General features: G+C 35.6%; 2 protein-coding genes across 3 annotated transcripts in view; one reads left to right on the forward strand and one right to left on the reverse strand.

The window, feature by feature from the left end:
- Nucleotides 1-282: 282 nt before the first annotated feature.
- LOC123537884 (eukaryotic translation initiation factor 1-like) lies at nucleotides 283-8,619 on the forward strand. The gene is made up of 4 exons (XM_045321788.2): nucleotides 283-444; nucleotides 3,161-3,324; nucleotides 7,273-7,404; nucleotides 7,932-8,619. Exons 1-4 carry the CDS (start codon nucleotides 411-413, stop codon nucleotides 7,944-7,946), a joined length of 345 nt encoding a protein of 114 aa, XP_045177723.1. The 5' UTR covers nucleotides 283-410; the 3' UTR covers nucleotides 7,947-8,619.
- Nucleotides 8,620-15,272: 6,653 nt separating this feature from the next.
- LOC123538121 (N-acetylneuraminate 9-O-acetyltransferase-like) overlaps nucleotides 15,273-20,970 on the reverse strand; it is a 62,060-nt gene continuing 56,362 nt past the window's right edge. For both annotated transcript variants that reach the window (XM_053529574.1, XM_053529573.1), the window contains 2 exons: nucleotides 20,617-20,709; nucleotides 15,273-19,553 (listed from right to left, as the gene is read on the reverse strand). In XM_053529574.1, the coding sequence (XP_053385549.1) occupies nucleotides 19,302-19,553; nucleotides 20,617-20,709 (345 nt within the window). In that variant the 3' untranslated portion in view covers nucleotides 15,273-19,301. The remainder of the gene's footprint in view (nucleotides 19,554-20,616; nucleotides 20,710-20,970) is intronic.

Consider the following 20,970-nt stretch of genomic DNA (forward strand, 5'->3'; position numbering starts at 1 on the left):
GCGTGCATCTAAACAACGTTTATTAAAGTAGGGATGGTGAAGTAACAAGTTCTGTGACTTGAAAATGAAATGTATTTGAATTCATTATTACAAGCCTGTGCACCCTATCGTGTGAGGCCAAAGAGCTATTAAAATAAATGAAAGTATTTATACTTCTTTGGTGAGGCATTATAAAAGAGAGATGGACAGGCAGGCCGGCAGAACGTGTCATTTTCTCGTACAGATATGGTACGACACAAAACGGGTTTTGTTGTTGTTTTGAATTCATGACGTCAGTGTACTTTCGCAATACTTCCGGCAGATAGTCTAGAAGAGTTTGTTTATCAAGACCTGTAAAAATCTGCCTTCATCTGTCTTCCCGAACAAGGGACGGGTTCATTTGTAATATTAGGAGAGCTTTAATCGTTTGTATGACCAGTCTCGATATCGGTCAATTAGGGTCTGGTGAGGAATTTCTGTAAATAATAAAATAAAAATTCATAATATATTTTTTTTTCAAACGTCAAAATGGCTGCACTCTTTGTTTACTAAATAGGATTATTGCGTAGTTAGCTGATCAGGAAGTTCGTGGTTGTTTGAAACATTAAATCTTTGTTTTTAGAAGCATGTTTGTTTTATATTTGCTTGTAAATGTGTTAGGGATATGTTTGACCTGTGTTTTTCTTCTCTTGTTTGTCTTGGAAACTTGGTAACATTTTTATTCAGTCTTTTCCGCTTGAAATGACGTTTTTTCATGAGTTCGTACCACAGAACAACACGGAAGTAAGAAAACTGAATTACCACACAATTGATAAAATATATTTGTTCAAATATGGGCATTTTAAACTTTAAAGCCTCAGAAGTTTTTAGCCCGAAAAATGATCTGATACCAAAAAAAAAAAGACATTTATTTGAAAATCTGACACAAAAACAGTCACATATTTATAGTATAAAAAAGCGCCAAAAGTCTATATACCTAAGCTTTTTCTGTTATTCCTTGGTAATAGAAGTTTGGATTCCAGTCACAAATAAAGGCCTACACTGAACAGTAGGTCACCAACAGTCCTGTAATTTCAAATAAATCTGCTAAGGAAATGAAAAAGAAGCATAAGTTACTCTGTCACTAACTAGAATGTACTTTTCATGGGAATATTGTCTAAGATTTTTTTTGGCTGCATTTATCAATAAATATAATGGTCAACTACTAGTAATAGAATGCTGTTTTTTTGTGTGTGCAAAATCTGATGAAACATCTACTATGGTGTTCACGGTTGCGATGTTTTATCTTATGCTATATTGTGATAACTAGCATTTCTTTGGACATTTTTCCAAAGATTTGAACACTGGGATATTGATGGTGAACACTTAAAATTGGATATTGATGGAGCCTTAGTAATTTGTCATTATAAATTTATATAGTATTCAGAAAATTTCACAACTGGCTACATTACTGGGCCATGCTAGATTATATATGATATAGCATACCAACAAGATGGTTTATATGTTAGTGAAAAATAAGCAAGGGCTAGCTCAAACAGCTTAAAATGAAACATGCAAAAACCACTGTTTTAATGCAGTAGCTTGGTTGGGCAAATTGTAACACAACTTGTTAACTGTTCTGCAGCTTACTCAAAGAATCAGTTGCTTTGTTCTTGTAACATACGCCATCTAAAGTTAAATCCAAATTCCAAATGAAACAGAGCACAAAGTAACATTTCTATGAAAAATTTTCATTACTAGGAATCCCACTGACACGAAACACCATGTACAGTGTAATTACACGAGTGCAACAGGCTTAAAGTATGGTCTTCCCAGAAGTTAGAATATCGACAAAGTCAGTTTCATCATCTCAAACACACAACGCTAACAACTTAAATCTCTTTTCAGTTTCTTTAAGACTTTATAAAACATAATCAGTCTGTATCTATTCAACAATGATTTTAAGCTCCCCCCTTTTCATAGTCTTCCATTGACTGAAGTTAGTGAGACTGGGAGCAAGACTATTTTTCACTCAAAATGGTATAATGTAAATAAAGTATCGTTGTGCATATAAATTTATCAAGTTGAATAGTCTTCCATGATTTGTGTGTTGTTAAAGCTGTCTAAGCTACGAAAAATAATCCATAATTATTATGGCCTACACAATAGATATTTATAGTATATAAATAAGGGAGGAGTAAAGTCCCAACGTCCTGGCGGAGTAATGTGTTACTGTATTGTATACGTGTGTATGAAATCTGTTTGATAATAGCAGTGTTCGAAATTTGCGGTAGTCCGATAGCCCGTGGCTACCAAATTTCAGCTTGGGCTACCGATTTTCCGCAGATACAAGCCCTACCAGGCTACCGAATTTTCCTAATTTGTTTAAAAAAATCATGCTAATTAAACAAGTATAGCATCGTGATTTCATATGATCTCCATTAATAAACACTAAGAAGGCATCACGCATCGTCCAGACTGAGGAACGCTTATTGAATTATTGTTGTTTTTTTTTTTTGCACTCTCACGTGTTGACAAATCAAACGCAAAGTGTCAAAGACGTAACCGCAGCGCTAACTGGCTGAATACAATCACCTCTAGTGTAACGGATAATTAGATTAGCTTTCACACTTCCTGCAGTAGGCGGAGCTTAAATTAATATTGCTATCAGCGTGTGTGTATGTGTGTATTCAGCACTCATTTTTACATCTTGCAAATTGTCAACAGTTTAGTAGCAGTAACTGGCGAGAGCTGATCCTAAAAAATCAGGCATTACAGTTTAGATTTCGTTTGGCAAGGAGTGTCATGTTGATGCTTTTGGACTCTGGCGATGCTGATATGGACTGGAATATTTAGAGTTAAAATTTTTCGAAAACATGGCAAACATGTACTGTATGCCTTTTTTATTCCTTCAAACATGCATAGAGATTGTCTGTAAAACAAAATTTTATATGGTGCAAAAATTAAGTATTTTAAGGTGTTAAAGTTCGGGCTAGTGAAATTGGTGTCGGGCTTGGAAAATTTCCTATCTGGTAGCCCGAACGGGCTAGTGGATTCAAATCTGAATTTCGTACACTGTAATAGACATGATAGAAGATTAAAAAGTCAAAATCAAAATCATTGTGGCAAATCTGCTTAAGTTAGTTTGCTTTTAGCTTGAATTTGCTTGTATAAAGTTTATACTTTTATGTTGTCTTTGTAGGACCAGATCCTTTCAGTGATCAAACAGAAGATGTTGGTTGTGGGGGTCAAGATAATCATATTCACATAAGAATACAGCAGCGTAACGGACGTAAAACACTCACAACTGTACAGGGAATTAACCCGGATTACGATTTCAAGAAAATTGTGAAAGCATGCAAAAAGGTAAATTCATACATTAGACCACACTGCTGTGTACATGCCTGTTTGCCTCACGAAATGTGTTCTTCAGGGTAGAATTTCCACTGCAAGTAACTGATTTGAAGCCAGAGAAATAACCCAAAGGTTTTTGCTGTTACGAAGACTTCATTTGTTGATGTAGTTTTGTTTAATTACACAAGAACAGGGATCATCCTACAAGGCGATTTGAGCGATATCGTCGCTGTAAAATAGGCCACTTGCCTAATTATCGCCTCCGGGCGAAATCCGAATTGCCGAGTTTTTCAGAGTGTTGTAATCTGTTCACTTAAAGGTTGTAAAATAGATTAAATTACCTAAAAATCCATAGTCAACCCTGCCTACTCGCCTGTCAAACTTCAGTCAGTCGTAGCGTTGATATCCCACTGTAGTTAATCAGTGACAATAATATTGTAAGCCGCCACCATTTTGAAAATTTTCAATTGGTGTGTAAAAAAGCCAATTAAGGTAACGAGTGCATGATCTTATGCATCAAGTGTATATTATTTCTTGATTTTAATAAAAATTACTTCAAAAATTATTTCAAACATGGCCAATTTCTGTAAATGAATTGTTCGGGCGCTGTGGATAAGAAAAGATTCTGAACGTCTGAACTGCCGTACTATAAAAAGATCGCCAATATCTACAAGTTTGGTGTTATTTTCGAAAAGATTAATAAATCAATCAATTAAATGTATAAATCTGAACAAGTTGATGCAAGAATCGGGCATTTTTATTATTTTTAATTTATTAAAGCACGAGAATCGAAACATGAATGAAAATTTTCACGGCGTTTCGATTGTGCACCTGATAAATTTATGAGTTTCGGACGTGTATATTTCGGATAAAAAATTATAGGCGACTTTTTCATAGCTAACTTTGTACTTTATTTAGAAATTCATGAAATAATAATGCAATATTCAATTTCCTTAAATAATTACAGATTATAATTTGTAGCAAGACCCATAGAAAGTGGATATATAGGCAGGAAACTGAATACTATGCCGAATCTTCTCCTTAAATTTCTGAATTTCTCCCTAAATTCTGTGGAGGGAGAAGTCCCTAAAATTTTGACCTAGGATGATCCCTGAAGAATTCTGCAGATGTTAGAATAGTAAATAGTGAACCATGTATTGTGATGATTCAGAGTTCAAAGGAAGTCTTTTTAGCTCACCTGTCACAAAGTGACAAGGTGAGCTTTTGTGATCGCGTGGCATCCGTCGTCCGTGCATAAACTTTTGCTTGTGACCACTCTAGAGGTCACATTTCTCATGGGATCTTTATGAAAGTTGGTCAGAACGTTCACCTTGATGATATCTAGGTCAGGTTTGAAACTGGGTCACATGTGGTCCAAAACTAGGTCATTAGGTCAAATAATAGAAAAACCTTGTGACCACTCTAGAGGCCATATTTTTCAATGGATCTTCATGAAAATTGGTCAGAATTTTTATCTTGATGATATCTAGGTCAGGTTCAAAACTGGGTCACATGAGCTCAAAAACTAGGTCACTATGTCAAATAATAGAAAAAACGACATCATACTCGGTTCAAAACTGGGTCATGTCAGAACAGGTGAGCGATTCAGGACCATCATGGTCCTCTTGTTATTTTATGCTCTTCTGTGAAATACTGAAATTTATCAGTGAAATAAAATTGATATTTTCACTGTTTCAAACAGTGAAAATATCATTTTTATTTTTCACGGGTACGGAACTACATTTGAATGCAAAATGATATGAATTATAAATGATTGGAATTTCCTTGCAAAATATTCCTCCGTGAAGGTAAAGATGTATAAAAATAATAAAAGGATCATAAATATTTACAGTTTATCATAATGAAATGTAAAGGAAATCGGGAAATGTAATAGAACTATTTATAGTTTTTAGCTCACCTGTCACAAAGTGACAAGGTGAGCTTTTGTGATCGTGCAGTGTCCGGCGTCCGTCCGTGCGTGCGTCCGTAAACTTTTGCTTGTGACCTCTAGAGGTCACATTTTTCATGGGATCTTTATGAAATTTGGTCAGAATGTTCACCTTGATGATATCTAGGTCAAGTTCGAAACTGGGTCACGTGCCATCAAAAACTAGGTCAGTAGGTCTAAAAATAGAAAAACCTTGTGACCTCTCTAGAGGCCATAATTTTCAATGGATCTTCATGAAAATTGGTCAGAATGTTCACCTTGATGATATCTAGGTCAAGTTCGAAACTGGGTCACGTGCCTTCAAAAACTAGGTCAGTAGGTCTAAAAATAGAAAAACCTTGTGACCTCTCTAGAGGCCATATATTTCACAAGATCGTCATGAAAGTTGGTCAGAACGTTCTCCTTGATGATATCTAGGTCAAGTTCGAAACTGGGTCACGTGCCATCAAAAACTAGGTCAGTAGGTCAAATAATAGAAAAACCTTGTGACCTCTCTAAAGGCCATATTTTTCATGGGATCTGTATGAAAGTTGGTCTGAATGTTCATCTTGATGATATCTAGGTCAAGTTCGAAACTGGGTCACGTGCGACCAAAAACTAGGTCAGTAGGTCTAAAAATAGAAAAACCTTGTGACCTTTCTAGAGGCCATATATTTCACAAGATCTTGATGAAAATTGGTCAGAACGTTCACCTTGATGATATCTAGGTCAAGTTCGAAACTGGGTCACGTGCCGTCAAAAACTAGGTCAATAGGACAAATAATAGAAAAACATTGTGACCTCTCTAAAGGCCAAATTTTTCATGGGATCTGTATGAAAGTTGGTCTGAATGTTCATCTTGATGATATCTAGGTCAAGTTCGAAACTGGGTTAACTGCGGTCAAAAACTAGGTCAGTAGGTCTAAAAATAGAAAAACCTTGTGACCTCTCTAGAGGCCATATATTTCATGAAATCTTCATGAAAATTGGTCAGAATGTTCACCTTGATGATATCTAAGTCAAGTTCGAAAGTGGGTCACATGCCATCAAAAAGTAGGTGAGTAGGTAAAAAAATAGAAAAACCTTGTGACCTCTCTAGAGGCCATATTTTCCATGGGATCTGTATGAAAGTTGGTCTGAATGTTCATCTTGATGACATCTAGGTCAAGTTTGAAAGTGGGTCACGTGCCATCAAAAGCTAGGTCAGTAGGTCAAATAATAGAAAAACCTTGTGACCTCTCTAAAGGCCATATTTTTCAACGGATCTTCATGAAAGTTGGTCTGAATGTTCATCTTGATGATATCTAGGTCAAGTTCGAAACTGGGTCACATGCCTTAAAAAACTAGGTCAATAGGTCAAATAATAGAAAAACCTTGTGATCTCTCTAGAGACCATATTTTTCAATGGATCTTCATGAAAATTGGTCAGAATTTTTATCTTGATAATATCTAGGTCAAGTTCAAAACTGGGTCACATGAGCTCAAAAACTAGGTCACTATGTCAAATAATAGAAAAAACGATGTCATACTCAAAACTGGATCATGTGGGAAGAGGTGAGCGATTCAGGACCATCATGGTCCTCTTGTTTCTACAAAGACATCCTGACGTCACAACATTATGACGTTATGATGCGATGCACATGACGTTGCGCGGACAAACTGAATATAATTTGGTTAAAAACATTAAAAATGCTTAAAATGAATAGCAGATTTGTTTCTTTCAGTGTAAGAACGAAATATATTTCACTCGTGAACACCATAATTTACATTTTCACTCGTGGTTGCGCCACTGGTGAAAATATTGCATTATAGTGTTCACTCAGTGAAATATATTTCGATCATACACTAAGACAAACAAATATCCTTTATCTCTTACATGGTGGGAAATGTATGAACATATGATTTAAGTAAATGCCAAAATATTTAAGTTACTATTGTTGTTACTTGTTAAGTTAAATTTAAACGTAGCACAGTGTATATAATAAATGCTAAATAAATGAGTGTGGTAACATTGAACTTGTTGTGTACTGCAGGAGTTTGCTTGCAATGGTACAGTGGTAGAGCACCCAGAATACGGTGAAGTTATACAGCTACAGGGCGATCAGAGAAATCACATCAGAGATTTCCTCAAGAAAATTGGCATTGCTAAGGAAGGAACTATCAAGGTATTTATATCGGACTCATTTATATCATATCGGTAGAAGTTAGAAAGTTACACAAATTCATGAAGCATAGTAAACAAGACATGAAACATGAACCAAAAAAGTATATGTCCATAATTCAACAGTTTAATGAAGTTGATTCTGGCCCAAAAGTACAAATAATTTTCCACAGAGTTACATATAAATACATGGCTTTGACATGTGCTGCAGTCAGGATTTGAAATAGGCAGGGTAGCAGCTTGTAAAAGGGCACATCAAAGTGGCGAGATTGAAACTTATTGGTTCAATAATTTCTTGTGCTGAAACCTTCCTTTAGTTTTAAAGATAAGGCTTAATATTTGTAACAATTTCAAAACCCATTGCAGTATATGTCAATAAGTAAATCCGTGGTATATTTGTTTTAGAACTGTTAGGAAATTGTAATACTGTAGAATACAGGTAGGAAATTGTAATACTGCAGAAATCAGGTAACTGTAGAATACAGGTAGGAAATTCAAGTTTGGTATGATTTGTTCCTTTATGTTTTTCAGGTCCATGGTTTCTAGTCGGACCCAAGCATCCATTGGATATTATAATTGAAGATTTTTATAACTCGTCATCACTTAACAATGAAGTCAACAATCCAGGAAAACTGTAGTTTATAGTTGATCATTAGTTCCATTGTTGTAATGCACATTGTATATAAATCACTCAGTCACAGAAAGCATGAAAGTTTGTAAAAAGACTCGATTATCTCACAGAAAGGAATTCCGTCGGAGAAGAAATTGTTAAATGTTACTCTTTGGTCAGTCAGTATATCTCTGCGAAAAATTTATGCATTGCTGTAACTGTAGATTGTTGTAAACCTTGGCTCTTAAATTTGAAGCAATGTAATTGAAGAATGTATGTTATCTGAAGTAGGTGGTATCCTTAGTACATGATTTGTAAAAATGTTTTTTTTTTAACTTAATATTTGCTATTTAACTTATTTGCTATCTCTGCACGTAAATGATTATTTAAAATTCTCACAAGTGACAGTCCTGAGACTGTTACACCATTTGACTTAATTTCAAGCAACTGCAAATAGGTTATCATGTCATTTTATTGTTTTGTGTGGGAGTATGGATTCAAAAATTTATTTGAAAACTTTTCGTATATAATCAAATAGTAATTCTGAAGTAGTGCATCAGTGTTGTTGAACAGTTCTATGCTAGATTATGTAATAAAGTTTCTTTTATACTTGGTGTGTATTTCCTTTGTTTACTTTGTATATCTGGGTGGAGAACATTAATTTTAACTGTAATTTGAAATAGGACTGTAGCTCAATAAGGAGTGTATATCTAAGGGTCACGGGGTCACAAGTTTGATCCCATGGTGAGGTCTCTTTGAGGATTTGATAAACAACATTATGTCTTAGATAATCTGTCCTATACCACTGATTCATGTGGACAAGTTGGCAGTTGTGGAGAATAGGGTAGTATTGGTGCAAAATGCAGGAACACTGGTTAACTGTCTGCCATTGCATACCTGAAATACTGTTTGGAAAAGTGCACTTACTCAGAATTTTAACATGTCCTACACATTGCGCAGTGATACTAATTTCACTCGAGTAATGATAACCTTTTACTCGGACTTTATCATAGACTCCATGTGTAAAATCTCAGACTTTAAACTAAAATCGAAGTATTAAAATCCATGTAATAATGTCTCAATGAAACTTTAAAGTTTTGTAGTTTGTAGCATTGTCTGTGGCATGTGCATTCAAAATTATGCCTCCCCCAGTTGGGGGAGACATTGTTTTTGCCCTGTCCGTCTGTACGTCACACCATGTCCGATCAATAACTGGAGAACAACTTGACCTAGAATCTTTAAAATTCATAGGGTGGCAGGGCTTATGGAGTCGACGACCCGTATTGCTTTTGGGGTGGGTCCGTTAAAGGACAAGGTCTCAGGGGCCTGAATATGGAAAACCATCTCCGATCAATAACTTAGAACCCCTTGACCCAGAATGTTGAAACTTCAAAGGATGATTGGTCATGCAGAGTAGATGACCCCTATTGATTTTGGGGTCACTCTATTAAAGGTCAAGGTCACAAGGGCCTGAACATGGAAAACCATTACCGGTCAATAACTTGAGAATCACTTTACCCAGAATGTTGAAACCGAATAGGATGATTGGTCATGCAGAGCAGATGGCACCTATTGATTTTGGGGTCACTTTATTAAAGGTCAAGGTCACAGGGACCTGAAAATGGAAAGTCATTTCCAATCAGTAACTTGAGAACCACTTGACCCAGAATGTTGAACATGCAGAGTAGATGACCCCTATTGATTTTAGGGTCACTGCGTTAAAGGTCAAAGTCACAGGGGCCTGAACAAGGAAAACCATTTCCAGTCTGTAACTTGAGAACCACTAGACCCAGAATGTTGAAACTTCATAGGATGACTGGACATGCAGAGTGGATGGCCCCTATTGATTTTGGGGTCACTCCGTTAAAGGTCAAGGTCACAGGGGCCTGAACCTGGAAAACCGTTTCAGGTCAGTAACTTGAGAACCACCTGGCCCAGAATGCTGAAACTTAATAGGACGATTGGTTATGCAGAGATGTCCCCTATCGATTTTAGGGTCACTCTATTGTTTAAATTTGTTTCAAAATGCGTATCTCAACGTAATTAAGCATAAAATCAAAAGAAAATTTGTTTTGGGTGAATATGGAATATATCTCACTGAGAAGTAAGAAAATGTCAAATATTTTCAGGAGCGCGAGTGAAAATGTGAACATTTTCTCACTTCTCAGTGAGATATATTCCATATTCACTCAAATTCAAATTTTCTTTTGATTTTGTGCTTAATTACCTTGAGATACGCATTTTGAAACAAATTTTAATCTCAGCGCAGACACGCGTAAACGAACATGATGTCAAACGTGTTGTGACGTTAGAAAGACACACACAGCATAATGTTCCATTTCATTTTATTTCTTGCTGCGTAACGTTATGAAATTCTCATTAAGTAGAATATTTTGAATCGAGAAATATACTATAAAGAACAAAGTGCGACTACAATTTTCATCCTGTTTTAAGCAAATAATCAGGGATCATCCTACAAGGCGATTTGAGCGATATCGTCGCTTTAAAGTTGGCCACTTCTCCTAATTATCGCCTCCAGGCGAAATCCAAATCGCCGAGTTTTTCAGCGAGTTATCTGTTGACTTAATAAAGTTGTAAAACTTGATGCATATTCTAGATTAAATTATCGATAAATCCATAGTCAACCCAGCCTACTCGCCTGTCAAACTTCAGCCAATCGTAGCGTTAATATCCCACAGTGTCAATAATATTGTAAGCCGCCACCATTTTGAAAACTTTCAATCGGCATGTAAAAAGCCGATAAACTTAACGAGAGCATGATCTTATGCAACAATTGCATATTATTCTTTCATTTTATTAAAGATTACTTCAAGAATTATTTCAATTACCATGATTACGGTCAATTTCTGTAAATGAATTGTTCAGGTACTGTGGATAAAAAATGATTTCGCGGACATCAGAACTGCCGTACAAAATATTGTAAAAAGATCGCCATTATCCACGAGTTTGATATTATTTTCGAAAAAAAAAAAATAAATAAATAAATTAAATGTTTAAATCTGAACAAGTTGATGCAAAAATCGGGCATTATAAAAGCATGAGAATCGAACTGAATGAAAGTTTTCATGGCATTTTGATCGTGCACCTGTTAAATTTACGAGTTTCGGACATGTAAATTTCGGATAAAAATTTAAAGGCGACTTTTTCATAGCTAAGTTTATACTTTATTTAGAAATTCATGAAAATGATAATGCAAGAATCAATTTCCTTATTTCCTTAAATATAATTACTGTTCATAACTTACAGCTAGACCCACAGAAAGTGGATATATATAGGCAGGAAACTGAATGCTATGCCGATTCTTCTCCTTAAATTCCTCAACTTCTCCCTAAATACTGTGGAGTCACTTCTCCCTAAAATTTTGACCTAGGATGATCCCCGATAATTTAAAATTTATACACAATGCACAAGTAGATCGGCAAAGCTATATCATTTACAGCGAGTGATATGCAGTGACTGATATTAATTATATCTCACTGATAAAACACAGTATTTCATCAGTTAGCATAAAATAAAGTTGTTTAAAGGATTTTCTATTCTTACCTCTGGCTGCTGCTAAAATCATTCAAGCGAACAAATGACAGACAAATGAAACACCCCATGCTTAGCCTTTCGTGTAGGTGATCTAAAAATTAGTACAACTATTATGTACATTTTTCCAAAAAATATAAGGCATTTGTCTATTGGAGCATAACTTTTTAAGTGTATTGAGTGAACACTATATTCATTCCTTTGACTGCCAACTCAGTTGCCAGTAACTGCTGAATATATAATATATAATAAAAACAACTTGAATGTTTGATTTAACTTTATTTTCTTATTTTATATCAATCTTTTTTAACAGTTCACAAGAATACTCCATTGATGTATCACTTTGATTTAGGATTTAACTTGGAACAAATAAATGCAATGAAGGACTGTAAACTGCCGAAGCCATACCTGTTAATGGAACTAGCATTGTTTAAGTATAAATAATACCGCCCATGTCAGAAAAATAGCCACTAGACAGTTATGTGCCAAATTAAAGTTAAAACAATTATGCATTTATCATATTATTGTAAACACTGCTGCAATCTCTTATAAATATCATATATTAAGCAAGATGCTCTATGTCCCTATCTATATACAGTAAAACCCACAAGCAGCCTATCAAGGGAGCTACACAATAAGGTTGCTAAAAGCATGTACTAGTAGCTGCTTCAGTCTGCTTGAAATCTGAACAAAACATCAAAGTGCCTGCTTTATACAGCTAAACACGGGTAGATTTACTGTACAATGTATTTTAGTTGACAGTCTACTGACGTCAATGATTAACTTAAGTAATCAAATCTTAACAACTGTTAAGTTGGAAATCTGTTATGATCATGCATGGAAAAATGTGGTTTTCAAAATAATAGATAATATGCGATAATACAGTAAGATTTATTTGTAAAACATTTTTCAAAGTTTTCTTCAGAGAAATTTACTGTAAACTTCAGGCTTAACATAATTCCTGATTAACAGCCTTTAGAAAGGATAATATTGCCAGTTATAGAGATGTGTTTCTTACTTTTCTGACTTTTGAAATTCACTACAAGATTGTTAGTATCAAGGCAGATACTGAACTGACAACAAATTTTACAAATAACTTTAAAAGCTTCAGTGCAGAGGCGTACCGATCTCAAATTTGTATTTCTTTTTGCATTAAAGTAGTTCTGCATGTTTGATAAACTGGAAGTAAAAACATACATCTTTATCCAGGTAAAGTAGAATAAAGCTATGGAAAGGAAAATCATTTTCTGAATAAATGGCAATCTATGAGTAAAATTACTAAAACGGCAACATTAATAGGTGGTCCGGTGGCAACATGCTTGATTGTCGATCCAGAGGTCCGGGGTTCAGATCCTGGTCCAGGCACTGGAAATTTATCAGATGCTCAATATCCCACCTAGCTAAGAGGCCAGTCCAAGTTCTTCCAAGGAAAGACGGCCTCATATGTATCTGTGCTATACACCAGGCACTTGAAAGAACCAGACAGTTTATTCACAAAGAGTTAGGCACAGGCTTGTATCTGAAGGATTTCTCTCTCTGTTCTGGAGGCTTTCGCATTATCTCTGTGGTCAGTTTATTTATTTATTTGGGTTTTAGGGCGCACCAACACAGTGTAGGTTATATGGCCCAAACAGGACAGATCACCCTATGTCTGTATTAGTTGATGATGAATTTGGCTGCCTTTGCACTATGTAAAGTGCCTTTGAACGCATTTATCATGATGTAAGGCCCTATATAAATCTGGTATAAAATAATAATATCTTTCTAGAGACAAAACATGATGTAAAAAAGATGGACACGTTAAATAATTCCAAATAATGTCTCAAAATATGCTTGAAATGTGCAAATCTCTTTAATCATGGTGAAATATCTTAAAAATAAGCAAACTGACCTACACACTTCAAGCCACCATATTACAGACCATATGTTATATATTCATATATACATATATTCAGAAGTTTTTTCTAAAAATCTACACTGCAGAAAAAATTCTATTTGCCAAAATGGCAAAAAATTGTGATTTTCTACAGACTCCCATTATGAAAGTCAATTTCTATCCAAAAAGTAAATCAATGAAAGCACACACTTTGAACACTTCTTGTATAAAATGTACAGACATCTGCAAGAAAGGCAGGGAAATGAATGTTTTAGATACACTTTGTCAACAATAAGGAATAACTTGTATACTAGGTATATTAATCAATTCCTGGCACGTACAATTAATAAATTTCTTGTATATCTACAGTGTTTCTGTATGAAACTAGAAATTGTGTCCATAGGACACAGATGCCCCCACATACTGTGCCATCCTCTATATAGCAACAAGAGCACCGCTTTGCGGGTGCTGACGCTCATCTGATTTTTTTTGTATAATAGAAATATTGTCCTACCCATGATTTTCTAAGTCTAAAAAGGGCCATCACTCTTGCAAAAAGCAGGATAGAGTTATGTTTCTTGATGTACAGTGTCCACTTATGATGGTGAAAAACTGTTGCAAGTTTTAAAGCAATAGCTTTGATAGTTTATGAGAAAAGTTGACTTAAACATAATATTCAACCAAGAAAACGATTTTTCTAAGTCCAAAAGGGGCAATAATTATTGCAAAAAGCAGGATGGAGTTATGTTGCTTGCTGTACAGGGTCAGCTTATGATGGTGAACAAGAGTTGCAAGTTTTAAAGCAATAGCTTTGATAGTTTAAGAGAAAAAGTTGACCTAAACATAAAACTTAACCAAAAAATCTGATATTTTCTAAGTCCAAAAGGGGCCATAAATCTTGCAAAAAGCAGGATGGAGTTATGTTTCTTGCTGTACAGGGTCAGCTTATGATGGTGAACAAGTGTTGCAAGTTTTAAAGCAATAGCTTTGATAGTTTAAGAGAAAAAGTTGACCTAAACATAAAACTTAACCAAAAAATCTGATATTTTCTAAGTCCAAAAGGGGCCATAAATCTTGCAAAAAGCAAGATGGAGTTATGTTTTTGTGTACAGGGTCTGCTTATGATGGTGAACAAGTATTGCCAAGTTTAAAGCAAAGCTTTGATAGTTTAGGAAAAAGTGACCTAAACATAAAACTTAACCAAGAAACTGATTTTCTAAGTACAAAAGGGGCCAAAAATTCTTGCAAAAAGCAAGATGGAGTTATGTTTCTTGATATACAGGGTCAGCTTATGATGGTGAACAAGTATTCCAAGTTTCAAAGCAAAAGCTTTGATAGTTTAGGAGAAAAGTTGACCTAAACATAAAACTTAACCAAGAAATCTGATATTTTCTAAGTACAAAAGGGGCCATAAATCTTGCAAAAAGCAAGATGGAGTTATGTTTCTTGCTATACAGGGTCAGCTTATGATGGTGAACAAGTATTCCAAGTTTCAAAGCAATAGCTTTGATAGTTTAGGAGAAAAGCTGACCTAAACATAAAAGTTAACCAGGCAACGCCGACAACCGCTCAAGTGATGACAATAACTCGTCATTTTTTTTCAAAAAATCAGATGAGCTAAAAACTATCAAAGGGTCGTAACTGCTGTAAAGATAGTCATAGAAAAGATTCCTTCCTTCATGGTCATTTGCACATCAAGCTTGTTCATCTGTGAAAGTTTGAAGCAAATCAGGCTAATAGTGTGGGACTATTTGGACATGCAAGATTTGGGATGCAAGGACCAATGTACAGACAGCTGCAATGCTATATGCCCCCCAACATAAACAAACATCACTGAAAGCTTACTTCAAAATATTTAATACATTTCTACAAATCTTTTACCGTTACACTCAACACTAGAAAACAATCATTTCTCGCAAACAATGAAAAAACAAGAGGGCCATGATGGCCCTATATCGCTCACCTGGTTAAATGGTTGCTATGAAGATTTGCATTTAAGCTTGACCTGGGGTCATGATTTGAACAAACTTGGCAGAGATCCACTAGGCAATGCTACACACCAAATATCTAAGCTCTAGGCCTTCTAGTTTATTTCTAGACATTTTTTGGAAGACTTTCCTATGTACAATCAAGTAACCCCTTGGGCGGGGCCAATTTGAAGCCGGGGGTCATGATTTGAACAAATTTTGTGGAGGTCCTCTAGGCAATGCAACATCTCAACTAGGCAATGTTACATTTCAAATATCTAAGACCTAGGCCTTCTGGCCTATTTTTAGCAAATTTATGAAGATTTCCCTATGTACAATCAAGTAACCCCTAGGGTGGGGTCAATTTGACCCTGGGGGTCAAGATTTGAACAAATTTTGTAGAGGTCCACTAGGCAATGCTACATGTCAAATATCTAAGCTCTAGGCCTTCTGGTTTATTTATGGAAAATTTGAAGATTTTCCTATGTAAAATCAAGTGACCCCTAGGGCGGGGTCAATTTTAAACCCGGGGGGTCATGATTTGAACAAATTTTGTAGAGGTCCACTAGGCAATGCTACATGTTAAATATCTAAGCTCTAGGCCTTCTGGTTTATTTTTAGAAAATTTTTGAAGATTTTCCTATGTAATATCAAATGATCCCTGGGGCAGAGTCAATTTTGACCCCGGGGGTCATGATTTGAACAAATTTTGTAGAGGTCCACTAGGCAATGCTAGATGTGAAATAACTAAGCTCTAGGCCTTCTGGTTTATTTTTAAAAAAAATTTTGAAGATTTTCCTATAGAAGTCTATTTAAAATCAAGTGACCCCGGGGTCATGATTTGAACAAATTTAGTAGAGGTCCACTAGGTAATGCTACATGTCAAATATCTAAGCTCTAAGGCTTCTGGGTTCTGAGAAGAAGATTTTTTAAGATTTTCCTATGTAAAATCATATGACCTCTCGGGTGGGGTCAATTTTGACCCCGGGGTCATGATTTGAACAAACTTGGTAGAGGTCCACTAGGCAATGCTTCATACCAAATATCTAAGCTGTAGGGCTTCTGGTTTTTGAGAAGAAGATTTTTAAAGTTTTTCCTTTCGGTTGCAATGGCAACCAGAGTTCTTTGTGGAGTTAAATTCTTTGAAAAATTTTGAATGGGGGCCACCCAAGGATCATTCATGTGAAGTTTGGTGTAAATCTGCAGTTTTAGAGAAGAAGATATTTTTAGAAATTGTTGACGGACACACGACGGACATCAAGCGGTCACAAAAGCTCACCATGAGCCTTTGGCTCAGGTGAGCTAAAAACGTCCTTCTGCTGTGATAAGTCAAAATCTGGGTTGGTGTAAAAAAGAGGCTGAGTGACTGGGGAGAAGCAGAAACTGTTAAGGATTTCAAGGTATATTATTGTGGGTGGAGTGTTCTTATGCAGTACATCTGCCAACAAAGCACGCTGTGAACACACTGAAAAATTAATAGTTACATATAAAAATGTCAATGAGACAATCACATTTCAAGTCAAATAAATAACAAAAATAAATTAAAAAAAAAATGCATTTTAACAATGTCTATCTTTCACATAATAAATAAAATACACAACACAATTTGATCAAAAATACAGAAGATCTGAAAACAAAATACTGTGGCATCAATATTACAATCCCCCCATTCCAGAAATTAACAAAGATAACCAGATGTGTATCCATAGGACACAGATGCTCCCACCCCACACACTCACTCCTGTCACTGTACATGGTTTCATGACTAGGTGAAATATTTTTGAAGATGTTTGCAACACAACTTTTAAGCACTTCATGTGTATTTTTCACTAAGTGAAGGACCTAAATCTGGCCTAGCTGGGTGAAATCCCAAAGAGAACACCTGGTGCTCAACTTCACATGCTATATAACAATCCCCTAATATTTTATGACTCTAGGTCAAGTACATTTTGAGATACATGGGACACAAACTTTTATTTTTTGACTAAGTCAAGGGCCATAACTCTGGCCTAGCAAAGTAAAATAAAACAAATCAGGTGCATAAATTCGCATGCTGGATAATATACCTACATAGTTCCATGACTCTAAGTGAAATATCTTTCAAGACATACGGAACACAATTTTTAATCACTTCAAGTGTATTTTTCACTAAGTCAAGGACCATAACTCTGGTTGGTTGAGTGAAATCACACAACAGAACACAAGGTGCACAACTTCACAAGTTATATAACAATCCTTTAATGTTTCATGACTAGGTCAAGTACACTTTGAAATAAATGTAACACAAACTTTTATTATTTGACCAATTCCACGGCCAAAATTCTGGTCTTGCGAAGTGGAACACAAACTTGTATGCGCGTAGTGCAAATTTTTGACAAAAAGGACGATAATTCTGGTCTGATTTACAGAAATCCTGAACAGAATCCAAGGTACACAACTTCACATGCTGAATAATATTCCTATGATGTTTCTTGAAACTAGGTCAAATAAGGGCCCTAACTCTGGTCTGGTTGTGTGAAATCCAAATCAAAACAGCACGTGCACAACTTCTCATGCTGAATAACCATTCTGTGAGGTTTGATGACTCTGGGTCAAATACTTTGAGATATGCACAACACAAATTCGGTCAAATGGACAGACAAGGGCAACTCTTAAGTTTTGGGAGGCACAAAACAACAGTATTTGCAGTATAAGGCTGTATTTATTTTATGTTTTGTTTTCATGGCTGGAGAGCTTTCAAACAATAGCTAATATACTGCAGTAGTAACTTACAGGAAACAGGGAACAAGTTTACTGTATTACAGCATTTGGAAACTTTTTTTATAACATTCTGAAGTCCAGTTACTGTCAACGGGCAATGTGGCCCACATAATTATATAGTGAAAACAAGGAATGAATACGAATGGCAAGGAATGGTAGATGTAAGACCAGAATAACGATTGAGGATGACAATAATGGTCATGAATGGGAGGAGGATTACAGTTTTGTCAATAAATGGTACATGTATATGGAGGATGCAGTAATTGTAGAGGATGACAGTAATGAATATTGGATGAAGGATGACAATAATTGCCATAAATGGAAGATGGAGGATGACAATAATGGTCATAAATGGAAGATGGAGGATGGCAATAATGGCCATGAATAAATGAGATTGTAATAATGGCAATGAAAGGAATGGCAGATGGAGAATGGCAACAAATGGTCATGAATGGGAGATACAGAGGATGACAATTATGGCCCTGAATGGGAAATGGAGGATGACAATAATGGCCAATAATGGCAGATAGAGGAAGGAAAAGGTGATGGAGGATGAAAATAATGGCCAGGAATGGTAGAGCATGAACAATGAATGAAGACAGTAATGGCCAGAAATGGTGAAGGATGACAATAATGGCCTTGAATGGGAGATGGAGGATGACAATAATGGCCATAAATGGTGGAGGGAGGATAATGACTTATTTCCCATTTGCTGACAGTCTCACTGTGTCTTAGATGTAAACCTGCCTCCATTCTATTCAAGCAGGCATTTTCTTCAATAATAGTTGACATTATCCCTGCAGCTTGGCCAAGAAGTTCCCATGTTCAAGCACTCCCTTCCTGGGGAATTAACTTGGTCTGCTTCGTTAAATCTATACCATCATGTGGAAACATTTACCAGATCTAGCTCCTTTGAACTGAATCAATCTGTCATCACATGGATGTTGAGACTTTAATCTCACAACATCTGTAGACAAAATCTTTTATTTTGCCATCATTATCAGTTTTCATCACCCCGTCGGCAAAAACCCAAATGTTCACACCATATTGATCACTTTCAAAAAATAGGAATAAAGATATCACAAATATTTCTTTGAATTCCACTAACTACCATTACACTGACGTATTTCAACCTTTCAGATGACACCTCTTGAAATACATAGAGGAACTATAACAAGTGCCATAATGATTATATTTCTAAGTAAAGCTTTCCACTCGTGTGGTACCGCATATTTGGTCAATACAGACGTAATGTTAGCAATTTCGTGACTTATACAGATAAAGATAAAGCTTGTGAGTATCACATTTAAGACAGGGTAGCTGGGTATCATCACTAGAACACCGTGGGTATCTGCTGCCAACCAGATATGGTACTGGGATATAAACAACTGAAATATACAATCATATATAAATATCAGATAACCATCCACAAACTTCATTTTTCAGTTTCCATAATATACTGTAAAATCATTTAATTTCGTGGGCATGAAATTTTGTGGTTTTGGTCAAAACGGCAATTTCGTGGGGATATGAATTAGTAGATTTCAAATTTTGAACATTAAATTAATGGGAATTTTACTTGTTCCTTGGGATTAAATTTCATGGATTGACTTAACCACGAAAATTAGTCCCCCACCAATATTAATGACTTCACAATAGGTCATTACATGTGCACTGAAACTGATGCACAAGTTGCATGACTTTTAAAACTCTATATTACTTAAGCTCAATCCCTGTTGCTCAAGAAAACAAGTACATATTATTTAATGCAAAACTAATAATTATTGTTATAACATATCATTTTTAAGAACTAAATCCAATAACATATTTAAATGATATCACATAAGCTGTGATGAAATTCACACATTTATACTGACAAGGCCGTCTGAAAGTGAAAGGTTTGATGGTATTAGGATGAAGCAGTGACACTGTTAAGTATATTTTATAGTGACCTTGACCTTGAGCCTGCTTGGCTGACTCGTGGGTTTTGCAAGCCATCTCAATAAGGTGAGTGCTTGACCAACGTTTCAAGAAAATCCATCCTTCAAGTGGTTTAGCAGAAAACGAGGGGGCAGGAAACTGAAGGCTCAAACATACGAGTTGTGACCTTGACCTTGAGCTGGCATGGGTGAATTTTGAGTTCTGCACATTGTCTTCAAAAGAGGTATATTACAGCAAAGTCATATTAGATGGTTTCAGTGGGTATATCGTTTGAAGAAAGTGTAGACAGAAAGTAAGTGGTCACAACATGTCACCCTGAGCAATCTGTGCTCAGGTGAACTAAAAATATGCAATTCAATTCATTGACATTAAAGTGACCATTTTTTTTTTGCATTTAACATCAAAATGACAAGACTTCTTGAAAAATCTAATTTATTTCTTTCTATTCTGAAAGTACTTTTAACATCTACTATTTATTTGCCACAAAGAATCATGAAAACAACAGCTTACCTCTAATGATATTCTACCAAACCAAGCAAAGAATGAGCTATACCGTGTTCTAATACCTCCAGGAATATTTCTTACAAGTATAAATGAGACAATCTGAAATATAAACCAAGTTTTCAAACATGTATTTATTGTTTTTATTTCAAGTTCATCAAAAGCTTGCAAATCTATAATACAGAGATTGTGTTAATAAGGTACAGAACAGTGAAGATAGGCATGAAATGAAATGCAGGGGTATTCTTTACAACAAAACTTTTAATTTCCTTTCTAGCCACTGGCTGTGAAACTATAAACTCTTCCCTCTCTGATAAATCATCCCTTTCTGGCCACTGCAAATTATGAACCTTCCCTTTCAGG

This window comes from Mercenaria mercenaria, chromosome 18 (genome assembly GCF_021730395.1).
Source record: "Mercenaria mercenaria strain notata chromosome 18, MADL_Memer_1, whole genome shotgun sequence".
NCBI lineage: Eukaryota > Metazoa > Mollusca > Bivalvia > Venerida > Veneridae > Mercenaria > Mercenaria mercenaria.

Bases quoted from the DNA above. Each gene is read 5' to 3' on its own strand.
- LOC123537884 (XM_045321788.2), top strand. From the start codon at position 411: ATGACCAGTCTCGATATCGGTCAATTAGGGTCTG. The intron at 445-3,160 runs GTGAGGAATTTC...TTGTCTTTGTAG, and splicing joins TATCGGTCAATTAGGGTCTG to GACCAGATCCTTTCAGTGAT. The intron at 3,325-7,272 runs GTAAATTCATAC...TGTGTACTGCAG, and splicing joins TTGTGAAAGCATGCAAAAAG to GAGTTTGCTTGCAATGGTAC.